This window comes from Podarcis melisellensis (assembly GCF_964234715.1).
Source record: "Podarcis melisellensis genome assembly, chromosome: 4".
Classification (NCBI taxonomy): Eukaryota; Metazoa; Chordata; class Lepidosauria; order Squamata; family Lacertidae; genus Podarcis; species Podarcis melisellensis.
The window spans coordinates 78,534,330-78,551,581 of NC_138531.1; the positions used below are offsets into that span (position 1 = coordinate 78,534,330).

General features: G+C 42.1%; 1 protein-coding gene across 2 annotated transcripts in view; it reads right to left on the bottom strand.

Annotated features, from left to right (window-relative positions):
* The window catches only part of MTUS2 (microtubule associated scaffold protein 2), a 292,374-nt gene that overhangs the window by 60,340 nt on the left and 214,782 nt on the right, over positions 1-17,252 (bottom strand). For both annotated transcript variants that reach the window (XM_081909297.1, XM_081909296.1), the window contains 2 exons: positions 10,002-10,166; positions 555-653 (listed from right to left, as the gene is read on the bottom strand). In XM_081909297.1, coding sequence (XP_081765423.1) covers positions 555-653; positions 10,002-10,166 — 264 coding nt within the window. The remainder of the gene's footprint in view (positions 1-554; positions 654-10,001; positions 10,167-17,252) is intronic.

Below are 17,252 nucleotides of genomic sequence, written 5' to 3' on the forward strand. Positions count from 1 at the left end.
TCTTGATAATTTGGTTCCCATTCCTTTTACAGTGGTACCTCGGGTTAAGTACTTAATTCATTCCGGAGGTCCGTTCTTAACCTGAAACTGTTCTTAACCTGAAGCACCACTTTAGCTAATGGGGCCTCCTGCTGAGACTGTGCCGCCAGAGCCCGATTTCTGTTCTTATCCTGAAGCAAAGTTCTTAACTCGAGGTACTATCTCTGGGTTAGCGGAGTCTGTAACCCGTAGCGTATGTAACCTGAAGCATATGTAACCCAAGGTACCACTGTACTAATGAGATGTCAGAACTGCATTCTCTGGGTTCGGGAGGGACTCACGTATCTGACCAGGGCTACCAAAGTCATGAGTCATTAGTACGGTGCCAGCAGGTGTCTATGTGCCTGCTGAAATTTGGCTTGAAAACTGCATTGACTTGTTTCGAATAGAACAGCTTTTGGTGTATGCTTCCTTTCAATGGCACAAGTTTTTGCCGACACACAATATTGATGCACGTTAAATATTGGCAAAGTTCAAACAGTCCTTAAAAACACGTGTGTTTGGTTTATACATACCTGGTGAGTGGAGCTTGGTGGATGATACAACCAGTCTCTTAGGGGATGAAACTGTGGGTCTGTTGGCCTCTTGATCTTTCTGTACTTCTTTCTTGGAGCCTGTTGAAAAGGTTAAGACAACGGATGTTTGTTTTGCATGTGACTGAATGGGAAGCATAGCTGTGTGAAAGGGCCTTCATTTTCTGCCTGACTGCGATTACATCAACACTTTTCATGTGCCGTATGCATGTTCAATTGTACATGTGACAGGGAAGGGAAGTGCAGCAGGTCATGTGGAAGTTGCAGCAGGACCATTATATATGATTGCACCAAGACCTGCGTTCCATGCACGCACACATGTGACACACACACTCATAAACACAGGTATGATGCATAAAGAGGGCTTTAGCAAATGTGGAATCTGTGAAACAGATTCCACATTACTTCTAGGTAGATAGGTTTAGAAACAGGTTGACAAGTCATTGAGCATTTTTAAGGACACATTGTCTGTTGTTTACCTTCGGCATTTAAAACCTATTTACTTTCAGGCTACATAACAATGGGCAATAATGGGGGGGGGGGAGGCGGAAACCAAGGTCAAATTGGGCAATCATTTCAGATGAAAGATAAATGATGCTCAAATAATACATTTTTACATCTTTATTGTGCATGTACAGGGAAAAATGACAAATAGATCAGGCGTATTTTACTGCAGGGTATATGAACCTGGAACACTAAGCTACTGTCACAATACATTAAAAACTCGCCATCTATGTGATATGTATCTTCAGTGACTTCAAATAAAGAGAATGCTAAGAATGAAATCTGTGGCTCTAATGCTTTGTAACTGGAAGCGGTAGGAGAGAAACAAGAATATTTTTTTGCAATTCTGCATTTGGATAATTAACTTATTTCATTAAATATTTTATTCTGTCAACTGCCCTGAGACTTCCGGGTATAGGGTGGTATAATAATACTAATAATACTAACAACAACAACAACAACAACAACAACTGCTGCTGCTGGCTTCTCAAAACTTTCATAATGTCTGAAAGAGTACATGGCGCAATATAACCCACTACTATGCATGTCAAAATGTGAGTTCTGGTTAAGTCCAAGCTGCCATCCCAAGGACCATTAGGGGTTGGATTCGGTGGAATTTCAGCAGCCAAACTGTCTGCAAAGTTGTAGCCAAGGAGTTTATAATGTTTTATTTAATTATTTAATTTACAAAGGTTTCTAAACACCACCCAATCACATGAATTGTCGAAGCTGAGTGCAACATAGACCACAAATCAATCCCAGTAACGATTGGCTCATCTAGAAAAGGGAAACAAACAGCTGAATGGGCGTGTTGCCATAAGAAGGGTATTCAAAAGATGGCTGAAGGTTAATAGTGAGAGCAGGAGGCTGGACTAGATGGACGTTTGACCTGATCTGGCAGAGGCCTCTTCTTTGTTTTTTTATGGGAATTTATGCATATTAGTATAGTAAGCCGATTACATATGTCAAAAAATGGCCACTGTGTGGCTACCTGATATAAGTTTGAATGAAACCACCCTCAGAAACATTATTAATGGAGTTTCCAAGCTACCTACTAATGGGGGGGAGAGAGAGAGACTTGTTTTGCCTTCTGCAGAGCAAGATAAATAATTTTAACTTTTTTGCCTTCCTACCATCACCCCAATGCTCGCGAGCAGTCATGCCCTTCCTAAGTAATGAGCCATTACTGCACACACTGTTTGAGACAAGATGAGATAAGCTAGAAATATGAAAAGGTTATGAGAAAAGAACAATCCAGTTCTCACTAGAGAATTACTCGACAAGATGGAAATAACATGAATAAGTAAGCAAACAAGGACCGAACTGTATATTTGTCAGCCTAGGAAGATTCATTTTTTGTTCTTTTCTATTTCTTGACTTTGACTCTTTTGCTAGTAATTATTTTTGTCCTTTACCAACCAACCGAAAGTGACTTATTTTCCTGTACTTTTTTTGTCTTTTTATTAAAAAGGCTATATATGTACGTAAGAGTCAAAGTAGACCTGATTTTAAGTTTTAGATCACATGCTTGCAAAAAGGCCATGTATCTTTGTGGGGGTTGGTGAGTGGTGATTGTGGGCAGCTGACATACTCTTCTTTTGCCCAAGAGAGCCATTGGAAGGTTAAGAGGAGGCAGTGGATCATTGCTCCAGCTTTTCTTCCCCTTGCTAAGGCTGCAATCCTAGCCCCAGTTACCTCGGATTACTTCCCTTTGGATTTACTTCTGAATAGACAGGGTTAGGATTGAAAATTATTTTCTCCCTTAAAAGGTTCCAATGTGGTGCAAACCACCCCTCTGATCCAGTTCAGGGCATGATTTGGCAATGCAGATAATTGTCATTAAACATTATTCCTGAGCTTTATTTAAAAAAAAACACCCCTCTCTCCATAAACCTACTGGGCAGATTCTATACTATATTCTTTTATAGTAGGTTGATTTGATCATTGACACAATGGAACAAACCATTTTGATCCATTCAGATTCAATAGGAAGTATGTTCTTTTCCCAGTTATTTGTGACCATTACCTTTGCACCAGTGACAAGACTAGTTCCCACATCTAGATCATTCTCTGAGATAGCATATTTTAAATAAGCAAGTAAGAGTACCTTAGTTTCCAAAGCTCTTGACCAATATTTGCCTTCTCTCTTGAAAACTACCAACTTTCTATAAATAAAACATGTCTCACAACATTTCCTCATGCAGCACAATTATTTCACTAGAGTATGAAAGGACAGATCCCATGCTTTCTCACCCTGCCCCCCCAATCTCTTATCTTCCCTCCCTCCTCTTCCTCTGTAATCTTTTTCTGTTTAATCTTTGACATGCCAGCAAAGTATGCAAAATTGAGAAAGTTCCAAATATGCATAAGTGGATGGTGTAATACAGTGAAATCTAATTAAATTTACTCATTTCATAGAGTGGAAGAAAAGCAATCAACTCTTGTCATCAACGCAATTTGCATGGCAATTATTTTCTAATGTTGTTGTCCCATGCTAGGCGCATGTCTTCGCTCTCTCTCTTTTGTTTTGTTTCTGACGGTCTGAATTGCTGTGGTGCAGCAAAATGGTGAGATACTAGTTGTGTTAATTAAAGATTATCGGTACCCCGTTGCCTAATTTAGATGACAAGCAGATCTCATGAAAATACTAGATCTGCTATCTACCCGGGATTTATATTTCCCTTTTAAATGAGATTGTATAGGAGGAACAGTCCTCTTCTAGGAAAACCCAACACATGACATATTTCAAATGGAACTTTGCAGGGTTGCATTCCTCTCATTAGGATGCTTGAAGCTGTTCCTTTGCAAATGAATTTCCCACTTACACCTTGTTACAATGATGCACTTTCCTCCGCTATGCATGCATTCCAAGCGCTATGGTGAAACCCTTCCTTTCAGATGTTTCCTATTTGAAGCTAAATGGCATGCAAGGCAGTTCACCCACTGCTATTCATTCCATACACCATGGGGAATAATGAGGGAAGAGAGATGTAATATTCTAGAGCATTGGCCCAGCTCAAACATACTTTTTCCTTTCCGGAGTCAATCTCTCAAAAGCCATTTCTGTTCATTTGTGGCAGCCACTGGTCGTAGTCACCGCAATTCTGCACTTTTAATATTTTATTATTATTATTATTATCTGTAACAACTGGGACTTGCCAAAAAAATATTGCAGTGTGGTGTGTTCCTGTTCAGGGTTCCCAACAGCCACCCATGCCCTATTCAAGAATACTCCATTAGATCCTGTTTCCCCCTCAGCAGTCAGCATTCCATGACCTCTGAGGACGCTCGGTCTTCATTGATGTTTTATTACATTTTTATATCTGTTGGAAGCTGCCCACAGTGGCTGGAGCAACCCAGTCAGATGGGTGGGGTTCAAACAATAACACTGTTGTTGTTTCCCTGAGTTTACTGGTACTTCCCTATTGATCATGTCCAGTAGTGGACAGTGTGCTGGTCTGAAGATACGTGACTCTTGCTGCTTACTGGGATACGGAAGGGTGAGGCAGTGGCCAGGTTGGTGCAGTGCAAATTCACTGGCTGAACCAATCCAGTGCTCCTACCAGTGCATTTGCATGGTGCTGCCCCCCCTGCCACCTTGCCCCCCTCCCCCTACTGGAAAGCAGCAGTGACTCACCAGCTGGGAGGTCAGGTGAGCGCCTCTCCTTTACCATGCCGTCCACTACTGTGGGTGGAGCTCAGCTTGTGAAGGTGGAAGAAAGTTGGCCAGTGTGGTGTAGTGGTTAAGAGCGGTGGATTTGTAATCTGGTGAACCGGGTTCGCTTCCCCGCTCCTCCACATGCAGCTGCTGGGTGACCTTGGGCTAGTCACACTTCTTTGAAGTCTCTCAGCCCCACTCACCTCACAGAGTGTTTGTTGTGGGGGAGGAAGGGAAAGGAGATTGTTAGCCTCTTTGAGACTCCTTCGGGTACTGATAAAGCGGGATATCAAATCCAAACTCCTCCTCTTCTTCTTCCTCCTCCTCTTCGTCTTCATCTTCATGCTTGGTCCTCTTTTTAGATTATGTCTGTCTCCACCTTAAAATGGTGAATTACTATAGTCCAAGAGATGACATTTTGTGGGAATGTGATGTGGGGTCTGCCAGTCCACTCTTTCCTACCAGAGAATCACAGTGATGACAAGCTCCAGGAATCCTGCCCTCTCTGCTGGGCAGAAGAACTAATGGGGTGATGGGCATCTTGAGGCTCTCACCCGTACTTGCTGCTTGTGCTGAGCTGAGATTGGCTTGGCTTCTTCCCACAGAGCTGATTGCCTAGCAGAGGTCACCACCAGCACTCTCATTGGCTGGCTCTCGTCTCCCGTCCTCACAGTGCTGGCTTCTGCTGCCTCTCCCTTGCCCTCTATGGGTGCTGTCCCACCTAACAGCTGACTGGTGGTGTGTGCACCGCATGAAGCACCTGATCGAGACATTAGAGGCTGGGTGCAAAACAGTCCCGGGCTTTAGCCCTGTTAGCTTGGGAGTCAATACACCCCTGGTTTTAAATCTGTAGATTTTACTCCTTGGCCCTCCATTTCAAATCAATGAGCTGCTGCAAAGCTTCTTTCCCTGTCTTCTGCTTTAACATGATTTGTGATTTTATAATGGTACAGTATTGATTCTGTCTCGTTGTAATATTCTTTTAATCCTTGCATGCCACCCAGATATATCCATTTATAGGGTAGTCTTTAAATTGCATAAATAAATACTATAAATAATAAACACCTCCTTCACACAATGAGGGTGGTCATGGTGTATACACATACGTAATGGACTGAGGCTCGTGATATGACAACATAAATGCATCCATTTCTCTCTACTTCAGCATTGGCTTCTTTAAATCAATAAAAAGTAGGATTCATTCATCTGGATATGCCCTCAGGTGTTGTGGGGGAGCGATCACAGCTCAGCGACAAGGATTCAGTCCCTGAATTCTCCAGCTTAAAAAGGATCAGGTAGCAAGGGAAAGAGCTCTGCCTGAGATCCTGGAGAGCTTGCTGCCAGTCAGAGCAGACAATACTGGCCAAGATGTACAAATAAATGGATCCTGCATGAAGCAGCTTCCTTTGTTCTCCCTATTAATTCATTTCCATCAGAAAACACTTTTAAAATAGTAATTATAAGAAGCTATTCTACCTCATATTTAGACTGATTTGATCAATCTTTTCCTCTATGAATTGGGAGGAGAAAGATCTCAACCAGACCTCAGTGCTTTTCACGGCTCATATGCTCTCCCATGAAGCTGATGGATCAGAGCCCAGAGGCAGGAAGTCTCAGGTTAAACTGTTTGCTCAATCTCAAGTTGGTATCTGGTTGGCAAAAACCTCTGCCAGAGACCCTGCCAGTCAGAGTAGGCCATACTGGGATAGATGGAGACAGCTCAATGCATTCAACTCAGCCAACAACTTCCCATCATTACTTATAAGGACAGATAATCCCAAACAATTGTACAAAGATGTGCTGATTTGCTGAGCCTGAGCTAGGTGCATTCTAAGATGGTGGTGGTGTTCTGATGACTCTCCCCATGCTTTGAAATAATGCATGAAAAGGGTTGTGGAGTTGCTTTAGACCAGCCCCAACCTCACCACTGACATCTGCAGCAACCATTCCTCTTCTCCATCTGTATGGTTGGCCAGGGTGTGAAGGGCTCTGCTTCCATATGAGGCAGGACTGGTTGGGCCAGGGTCCCCCCTCGTGTGGAAGATGAGGCTAGTCCATATGCCCTCATGTCTTTTTTTAACGTGTGGCAGGTATGTGAACCTCCTTTTGTGACATGAAGGATATTCCTGCATTACATTTTTTTAAAAATAAATGCAGGCCTATGGTAGGGATGTCTGTTTCAGTTTCTCTTAGTTTCTCATTATTCCAGTCTGAAGTTCTCCACATCCCCACATCAGTTTGAGGTGTTCTTTAAAAAAAAGTCTTCATAAAAATTCACCATCTTTTTAGTTAGCACAAATTAGTACAAATTTAGTACAAATTAGTCTCAATATACACATTTTTTGCAAATTAAAATCTTCCCTAATATAATGCATTTTGTATGTTATTTTTCCTAATACATGATTTTGTATGCACACTTTATCCTAGCAGATCACTGGGCATTTTGCAACTGCATTGCAAAATTCAGAGCAGTGAGAATTTTGAAGGATTGGTGTATTTCGGTTCAGTTGTTTTGGAAACTGCGAATTAGGTAGTTTCCCCTTTGAATGTGAACTGAATCAAATTTCTCCCCTATCTACCCCCAGTTTATAGTTTCATATTTTCCTAAAGCTATGTATTTTTTAGGTACCAAAATTGTGGAGCTGATTCCAGCTCCTTATTTCCAGGCTTCACCTGCTTCTTACTGGGGGCTGCTTGATGTTTTGATTTCCACCAGAAGAATGTTGGCAAGTTTCTTATTAGCATTTATGGCTTTCAGAAAAATGAGGCTGGCAGCCTCACTTAACACCTCCCCCAGAACGGGTATTTATCATTTTTTTCTTGACAGGACTGTTGTCAGTGGCTGACAGCTGCAAGGGCAGCCAGCAGGGGCCGAAAGGAGGAAGGGGCAGATTATTCCTTAATGAGTTCTTGAAATATTTTGAAGTGAGGTCTTCCTTTCTCCCCTGCCTTGCCTTGTCCCATTATTGCCCCCTGATGACTACTGGTGGAGGTAAAGCTATAATGACAATGTATATTTGCCCAAAGCCAAATTCCGGTATAACCAGCCATTTCTCTAATGCAATACATCCTCTATCTAGAATAATTCAAAACTTCCTCTCCTTTCAACAACAAGCTTGATGTCACTGCTGGTCGCACACTTGGCTTTTTAACCTGTGCTTAGATAAGTGTCACAATTAAATATCAGATCTGACGTGAAAATAAATAGCAGTGGTTAGACCACATTTGTTGTCTTGGACCAGAGAGCTCTGCTGTGAAAGAAACACAATGCTGTCTTCCTCCTTTCTCCAGCTCATCTTTAGCCTTTTTACCCTTTCTCTCCTCATTTAATAAAAAATAATGATTCCCAAGCACCTACTTGTGCTTTGTCACCTTAAGTAATGTGAAAAATTGACAGGAATAAGCGTGATAGAGCGTGTATAAGAGAGATAAAACAGCATCAGGCGAAGCTGGCTTATATTGAGGAGGACCACAGGTCCACTGGGATCAGTACTGTCTACACGGACTGGCAGCAGCTCTCCAGATTGTCAGGAAATGAAAATAAAGCTGCCAACATCGTATTGCAGCTGTACAAATCTATGGCATGACTATATTTGGAATACTGTATACAGTTCTGGTTGCCTTGCCTCAAAAATTAAATTAGAGAGTTGAGAAACGTTCAGAAAAGGGCAACCCAAACGATCAAGAGGTCGCCGTGTTTGGGACTTCTTAGTTTAGAAGAAGACAAGTAACTTTTTCTCCTTCTCTTATAACACCACAACAGTGGTGGATTTTGGAAGATTCAAGACAGACAAAGGAAAGAATTTCTTCATGCAGCACTTAGTGAAACTATGGAACTTGCTCCCACAGTGATGGCCACCAGCCTGGATGGCTTTAAAAGAGGCTTGGGCAGCTTCATGGAGGAGAGAGCTATCCATGGCTTGCTATGATGACTAAGCTCTGCCTCCTTCGTCAGAAGCAGCAACGCTTCTGAATGCCAATTGTTGGAAGCCGCAGTAGGAGAGAGCGCTCTTGTGCACAGATCCTGCTCAAGGGTTTCCCACAGGCATTTGGTTGGCCACTGTGAGAACAGGGTGCTGGACTAGTTGGGCCACTGGCCTGATCCAGCAACGGGACCATTCCCAGTTCTACCGGGAGATGATGGGGATTGGACCTGGGACCAAATCAGATGCTCTACCACTGAGCCATGGGCAGTCCTCACAATGCTAATTACATTACTGTTAAATATCAGTAAATTAGGGAAACATAAAGATAAATGACTGGTTTGCATTATTAAAAGGAATGGTGGACGCGAGCCCTATTAGCCCTATTTATATCTGAGCTAGTGTGGTTAGAGTGTCGGACCAAGACCTGGGAGTAAAAGGTAAAGGGACTCCTGACCATTAGGTCCAGTCGTGGCCGACTCTGGGGTTGCGGCGCTCATCTCGCTTTATTGGCCGAGGGAGCCAGCGTACAGCTTCCGGGTCATGTGGCCAGCATGACTATGCCGCTTCTGGAGAAACACAGCAGCGCACGGAATCACTGTTTACCTTCCCACCAGAGTGGTACCTATTTATCTACTTGCACTTTGACGTGCTTTCAAACTGCTAGATTTGCAGGAGCAGGGACCGAGCAACGGGAGCTCACCCCGTCGTGGGGATTCGAACCGCTGACCTTCTGATTGGCAAGTCCTAGGCTCTGTGGTTTAACCCACAGTGCCACCCGTGTCCCTCAAGACCTGGGAGACCAGGGTTCAAATCCCTACTCAGCCGTGAAGTTCACCTTCTGCCAGTCACTCATTCTGAGCCTAACCAACCTCACAGGGTTGCTGTGAATATAAAATAAGGAGGAGGAGAACTATGTACGTCACCTTGAGCTCTTTGGAGGAAAAGTGGGATACAAATGTATTAAATCAATAATAATAACCTCAAGGGAAAGCAAAATGCCAAATGGCCTGAAGGTAAACTGGTGTGAACGACAAGCAAAATGACCAATGACCAGAAGATAGACTGGTGCAAATGCTTCACAGGGAATTTTCAGGGAAATTAATACATCCCAAAGGACCATGCTTTCAGGAGGAAAGGATGCATTAAACAGCAGCAGCTGTTTACAAAATGAGAAGGATTTAGTCACCACCCATATCTCAGAGCAGAGCCTGGTGCCCTGCAGGTGGAAGAATTCTAAGTGCCGGAAAATGAGGACCAAGCCATAACACACATTTTAGGAACATGCACGTATATGTATATGTACATTATACGGACTCCGATATGCATGCTTGAAAAGCTCACCAGCAGGTGTTGCGGCAGTCTTCGGCGCTGGAAGTAAACTCCTACGGGCAGCTGCTGCTGCGTTGTTTGATGCCTGTGGTGGAGTCCTACTGGCCCCCTTGAGTGTTTCTTTAGAAGGCTCAGCTGCCTTAGGAATGGTTTGCTCCTCATTTCCAAAGTTTGAACCTGTGGGAAGCCAAAGCCACGCTAATTAGAACTTCATAAAAAATAGATACAAATTGCTAGATCTGTATTTGCAGTTTCAAACCTTCACCAAAATTTTTTAAAAGTTTGCTGCTCCGAAATACTTGGGTAATTATGAAGTTAAATTGTACTTGCTTTGGAGTGGATGTACTGCATCGTTTTCAATCAACTCAGCGGGAAGGCTACATACGTAGCATACATTTAAAGCATGCACACACACACACACAAACCAAGAATCCTGGAGACAGTAGTTTAAGGGTGCTGGGAATTATAGATCTGTGAGGCGCAAACTACAGTTCCCAGGATTCTTGAGGGGTGTGTGCGTGCTTCAAATGCACTTGAAATGTATGGTGTGTATGCAGCTATGTACAAAATGGAATGGGACGTGTGTGGCGCTGTGGGTTAAACTACACAGCCTAGGACTTGCTGATCAGAAGGTCGGCGGTTCGAATCCCTGCGACGGGGTGAGCTCCCGTTGCTTGGTCCCTGCTCCGCCCACCTAGCAGTTCAAAAGCATGTCAAAGTGCAAGTAGATAAATAGGTACCGCTCTGGCGGGAAGGTAAACGGCGTTTCCGTGCGCTGCTCTGGTTCGCCAAAAGCGGCTTAGTCATGCTGGCCACATGACCCGGAAGCGAGATGAGCACCGCAACCCCAGAGTCATCCGCAATTGGACCTAACGGTCAGGGGTTCCTTTACCTTTTACAAAGTGGAATGGTAAAAGGCTTCATTTTTATTCTACTTGGTCTTCTGAGAACTAACATAGATGAGATGTGAACAGATCTACTTTTTTAAAAAGCAGTCATGGGAGAAGGAGGAGAGGCTCCAACTTTGATCAGAGCGGTAGTGCCAGGAAAGAAAGCACTTAACCTTACCACTGGTAAGGGGGCCTGAGAGCCCACTGCCCAAAGACATCAGCCAGCACAGCATCTGAGTTGGCATAACAATGGGCGTTATATGTATTTATGTGTCTTTCAATGAACTGAAATGAGTGAAAGATTATGAATTGTGGGGAGAGAGAGTGTGTGAACTTGACAGCTTTTTATTATTATTATTATTAGTTGCTATTTTGGTAATGTTGTTTTATAGATTATACATGCCCTATTGATTTGTTTATCACATAATATGACTTTCGCTGTAATTGAGATGTTTAGCTTTTTTTTTAGTTGCTACTTTGTTAATAGTGTTTTATAGATTGCAATTGTTTTATTGGTGGTTTGCTATTTATTTTTTTAAAAAATATGCTGTATTTGTGATGCTTTATTATGTCCAAAACACCTGGAAGGTACCAGGCTGAGGGAAGACTGCTGTAGTTTCATTGAGAATGTGCAAGCATTCCTGCATCCTCATCTTGCCTAGGGAAGGGCCTCTTTCAGTAGAATAGTAGCTGTGCTTTTGATTGAGAAGCAAACTGGCTTGTGTTGGCTGCAAGAAAGGGGAACGTATCCATTTCTCTGCCTGTGATTTCAGTTTCCTACTATATTACTAGGAAACAAGTGCAAACTGCCATTCTCTCAGAATAGAGCCTTGCACTGTTTTTTTTAAATTATCGTTTCCCAGTACAATCTCTTTCAATCAGCACATCCATATTGATCTCATTCTCATATCTAATCACAAATTATCAGGCTTTGCAACCCCTGTATATTCTCTTCAGCTATTTCCCAACCCAGAAAATAATCCCTGCTGTGCTCTTCGCATATGCATGGAAATCAGTGCTTTTAAAACATTTTCTAAAAAGGCCAGCACTGGAAGTAAATGGGATGCTTAAGTAGACTGAGAGATTACAGTGTTTTGTGGCTTCAGTGCTCGCAACAGAACGAGGGGGGGTATAAGGCAAGTGATATACTGTACAAAATTCCACAGGAAAACTACTGTATTGTGCTTACTCTCATCATATTAAAAAGAACACAATGCAGTGCTATTTATATGCCTGTGCCTTTTAAAGAAGTAGTCACCCTATCCATACATGTGGATTTGGTTGCAGGAAAACATTGCCTTGGTTTGGCTCTGCAAACTTTAAATTTTATTATAAATATATATCCATTTTAGAGCAAGAAAGAAAACACATTTCCAACCAAGGCAGGTGTGTGAGAGAGGTGTGTGTCTTGGCTATAACTACACACACCATCATAAAGTTTGCTGTTTACCTGTGTGGGTCCCAGCTGAAAGCAGCAGTTCCGAAATCGGAATGGATTCCTACAAACATATTGGGCCTTTTCTCAAATAATGAAGCAACATTAAAAATTCAAAAGAAAAGCAACCTGCTGTTGTCAAAAGAGAACAGGAAAACCACAGGCCGATGAGCAGGAATGATTATTATTCTATGTAAGCAAAGATGTTTTGGTGCAGAATTGCAAAGAACAGATCACAAATTAGCAAACAGTAATTAAGACATGCAGTCTCAAGTCACTGCTTAGATTCTATGGCGGGCCTCTATGTAATATGCATGCCACATTCCGCAACCCAGCCTGACACAAAACACCAGTCAAGTACTGCAGCATATAGGATGTGAGATTAATGTGCTTTTACACACCACATGTGTACTAGAGAGCTAGGTAAACTACATTACTGCCAGCAAAGATTGGTTGTGTTGATTCTATATAACCTGGCTGGGCACATGTACCAGCAATGTGCTATCTTTAAAACATTTTCTCGAGTTCTAATTTAGATTTGTTCCCAGAGGTGTTCCACTAATTCTTCTCCAAAATCTCCCTTCCCCCCTCATTTTACTCTAAATGAAGTTAGCATAGCCCATGTATTGTCTTATGCAAATTTGCGCCCACTTCTGCTGATGTGACAAAAGTGTCACAGAACACTACATTTATTTATTTGTTTATTTAGAAGTGCTTTTAATTGATCTTGCTTCAACGCACTGTTTTCTAAAGTTACATTTTACTGCTGCAAACAGTCTTAGAATTTATATGAAGGGTGGTATAAATACATTGTTAACAAAATAAGTAAATAAATCTCATTTCAAATGAACTATCCACATAATCTTAATGCTATTTATTATTCATGGTGTTGTGATTACTAAGCTCATTTGGACAGCTTGCCTATGGAATCTCTCTCCCTCTCTCTGGCCAATTTAGCTTAAAATTCAAATTAGAGAAGAAGTTGCCTTCAAGAAGAAAATGTTTTATTATTATTTGCCCAGTAGAATATGTCAAATGTCTTTTTTATTGAAAATTCATGTGCTTATCTGTTATTCTCTTATGTGAAATTTATTATACAGAGAACACTTCAATTTACAAATCTGGCTGGCTTCCAGCGTGGAAGTCATTCTTCTGTTTGAAGTATGAGGTGTCAGGGGAAGTTACATAATCTCTTCTGAGAAGGCTCTTTCATTACCAACCGGGGGGAAATGCCTTTAAAGTTATTTAGTATGAAATGCAGCTTTGAATAAATACTGTTAGCATTTGAAATACAGCAGATGTAGTGACTAATTGTAGCATTATCGTAGGAAGGCGGAAAGGCAGCCCCAAATACGACCTGCTTGTGTACCAAGCAATATTGTACTAGAAAATGCCCATTATATGCAAACTGATCTTGTTAGTACATACATTTTGGTTCTGCAGACAGACAACATGAGTCAAGGATAATACTCTCAGAAGAGAGGAAACTTTAAAAACAATTCCGTATCTGACAAAGAAGGTTTTTGAAACTGTGGGGCAAGAACATAAAGAACAAAGGAAGAGCCTGTTGAATCAGGCCAATGTCCCATCTCAGTCCAGTATCCTGTTCTCAGCAGTGTCCAACCCGATGCCTGTGGGAAACCTGAAAGAAGGTCTGAGCACAAAGGACTCTCCCTTCCTGTGTTCCCAGCTGCTGGCATTTCAGAAGCAACAATGCCTTTGACTATGGAAGCTGAGTAAAGCCACTGTGGTTAGCAGACTTAAATAGCTCCTCCATGAAGTCATCTAATCCTCTTTTAAAGCCATCTAGGCTGGTAGCCCTCACTGCCTCCAGTGGAAGTGAGTTCCAGCGTCTAACTATGTAATGTAAAGATTTACTTTCCTTTACTTGCCCCAAATCTTCCAAATCTTCATTGGATATCCAAACTGTATTGTCATGAGAGGGAGAAAATGCACAAAGAAAAGATTTTCTCTCCATGCCATTCTATAATAATGTGTCATGTCACCTCTTAGTTGTCTTTTCTCTAAATGAAAAGGTCCCAGGTGCTGCAACCTTTCCTCACTGAGGAGAATGCAGAACTGAACATAGTGGCTAAATTGCTTGTACATTTGTTTTATGCATTATTACATATACAGTGGTGCCTCGCAAGACGAAATTAATTCGTTCCGCAAGTCTTTTCATCTTGCGAGTTTTTCGTCTTGCGAAGCACGGTTTCCCATAGGAATGCATTAGAAATCAATTAATGCGTTCCTATGGAAACCGCCTTCAGACCAGGTCCGGGGACAGTCTGTCCCCCGACCTCTTCTGAAGGCTGGCGGGAGGCAAAAGTCTTTGCTCCCCTCTGCCTGCCTTCCCGGGAGAGCAGAAAACGCAGCGCTGCCTTCCCGCTCTCCCGGGAAGGCAGGCAGGGGGGACAAAGACTTTTGCCTCCCGCCCGCCTTCGGAAGAGGTCCAGGATACATTGACGATATTTTTATCATCTGGACACATGGTCAACAGACCCTGGACACCTTCCACCAGAAATTCAATGATTTTCACCCCACAATCAACCTAAAAATGAATCAATCTATGCAAGAAATACATTTTTTTGGACACTACTATAAAAATACAGGATGGGCGCATAGACACCACCTTATACCGTAAACCAACTGACTGACAAACATGCCTCTAGCTACCATCCCAAACATACCAAACAGTCCATTGTATATAGCCAGGCACTACGTTACAGCCGCATCTGTTCCAATTCTACAGACAGAGACTCTCACCTAAGAGATCTACAGCAAACCTTTTTAGAACTAAAATACCCAGCAGATGAAGTTAAACAACAGATCAACAGAGCCAGACTGATACCCAGAGAGAACTTGCTGCAAGACAGACCCAAAAAAGAAAATAACAGAACACCTCTAGTCATCACATACAGCTCCCAAGTTAAAACAGTACAATGCATCATCAGAGATCTACAACCTCTCCTGGACAATGACAGTTCTCTTTCTCAAGCTCTGGGAGGAAGACCTTTCATTGCCTACAGACAGCCACCCAATCTTAAACAACTCCTAACCCACAATAATACTACAACCAGACTTAACACGGACACTGGCACCAGAGCCTGCAATAAACCCAGATGCCAACTTTGCTGCCACATACACCCGGACAACACCATTACTGGCCCCAACAACATCACACATACCATCTCGGGACTATTTAATTGCTCATCGTCTAACATTGTGTATGCCATCAAATGCCAACAGTGTCCTTCAGCTCTCTATATTGGACAAACAGGCCAAACCTTACGCCAAAGAATAAACGGACATAAATCTGACATCAGGAATCACAAGACAGAGAAACCAGTAGGAGAACACTTCAATCTCCCAGGACATTCTATACAAGATCTCAAAGTAGCTGTTTTACTACAAAGGAATTTCAGAAATAGACTGGAAAGAGAAGCTGCTGAATTACAACTTATTACCAAACTTAAAACCATGGAGAAACCTGGCCTGAACAAAGACATTGGATTCTTATCTCATTATACATGACAAAGCCATTTTTCACCTTCTCACCCCTTGCTTTTTCCTGTAAGACCTATTGCAGTCGCTAAGAGTCGTCAACAGGCTCATCACAGCTATCTGCCAATCACCCATTCCCACCACCCTTCTGAGTAATACCCCTCCCCACCTTCTCACTATATAGAAGGGTCTGGTGACTTCTGTTTCAGTGTATCTGAAGAAGTGTGCATGCACACGAAAGCTCATACCAAGAACTAACTTAGTTGGTCTTTAAGGTGCTACTGGAAGGAATTTTGTTTTGTTTTTACATTTCTATGGTTCTCTATAGCTTTCTACACTGAATTAGGAGCTAGTCTAACAACTATACTATGCAGGCTCATAATCCTAGTCTCCCAAATTTTGTCCTGCTTAAAATCAAACTGGCAAAATTTGTTTGAGGGTGAAACCTATGTTGTAGACAGTAGCTACTCAGTCAGGAAACATTGACATCAGTTCCACAAATGACTTTTCCAAGGACCACAACAATACAAAATGAAATGTCTTTCCCAACATCAGGGTCTTCTCCAGGGAGTCTTCTCTTCTCATGAGGTGGCCAAAGTACTGGAGCCTCAGCTTCACAATCTGTCCTTCCAGTGAGCACTCAGGGTTGATTTCCTTCAGTATGGAGAGGTTTGATCTTCTTGCAGTCCATGGGACTCTCAAGAGTCTCCTCCAGCACCATAATTCAAAAGCATCAATTCTTCGGCAGAAGGGTTTTTAGATTGGGACAATAGTATTCATCTTTGGACAATCAACCTTTAAGATTACTAGACTGTGCCTTTGTAATCAACGCTCAATATTTAGCCTTTGAGTTTATCAGCCAGCAATCAAGAAGCCTCATCATGTCATGTGGCTATGTTGAATTTAGAGATGTAACAGAGGAGGAGCAGGGACAGAAAAGAGTTTGCAAAAAGAGTAGTAAGAAATGGTACTAGCCCAATCTATCTTTTTCTGGAAACACAGACCCAGAGAGGGAGATAAAGCCGACTGATCATTTTATTCCGCAGGCAGCTAATATCAGTGACTGATTTCTTCAAGTCAGAGTTCACACTTTATGATTATTGCAAACGGACGCACATTTTCAAGCAAACACCTGCGCAGCATCCTGGAGGTCTGATAAGCATACAGATGAGGCCTCTGAAGAATTTCTCAGAAGAGTGCAATGTTATCAAGATTATTTCATGATTTTATAAAATTAAGTCCACTGTAAGAGGGGTGCAAGAATAAAATACGTAAAATACCGACATCAAAATTGCTATTATTTTAAAGCAAGAGTATGCAACAAATTGTATCAAATTTAAGCAAAAGGTTCTTGAATTTTTGTATTCAGACAAGCTAGCTTAAACCCACCACCTCTTAATAAAATGAGCCAGTGTTTATTATTAACAGTAAGGC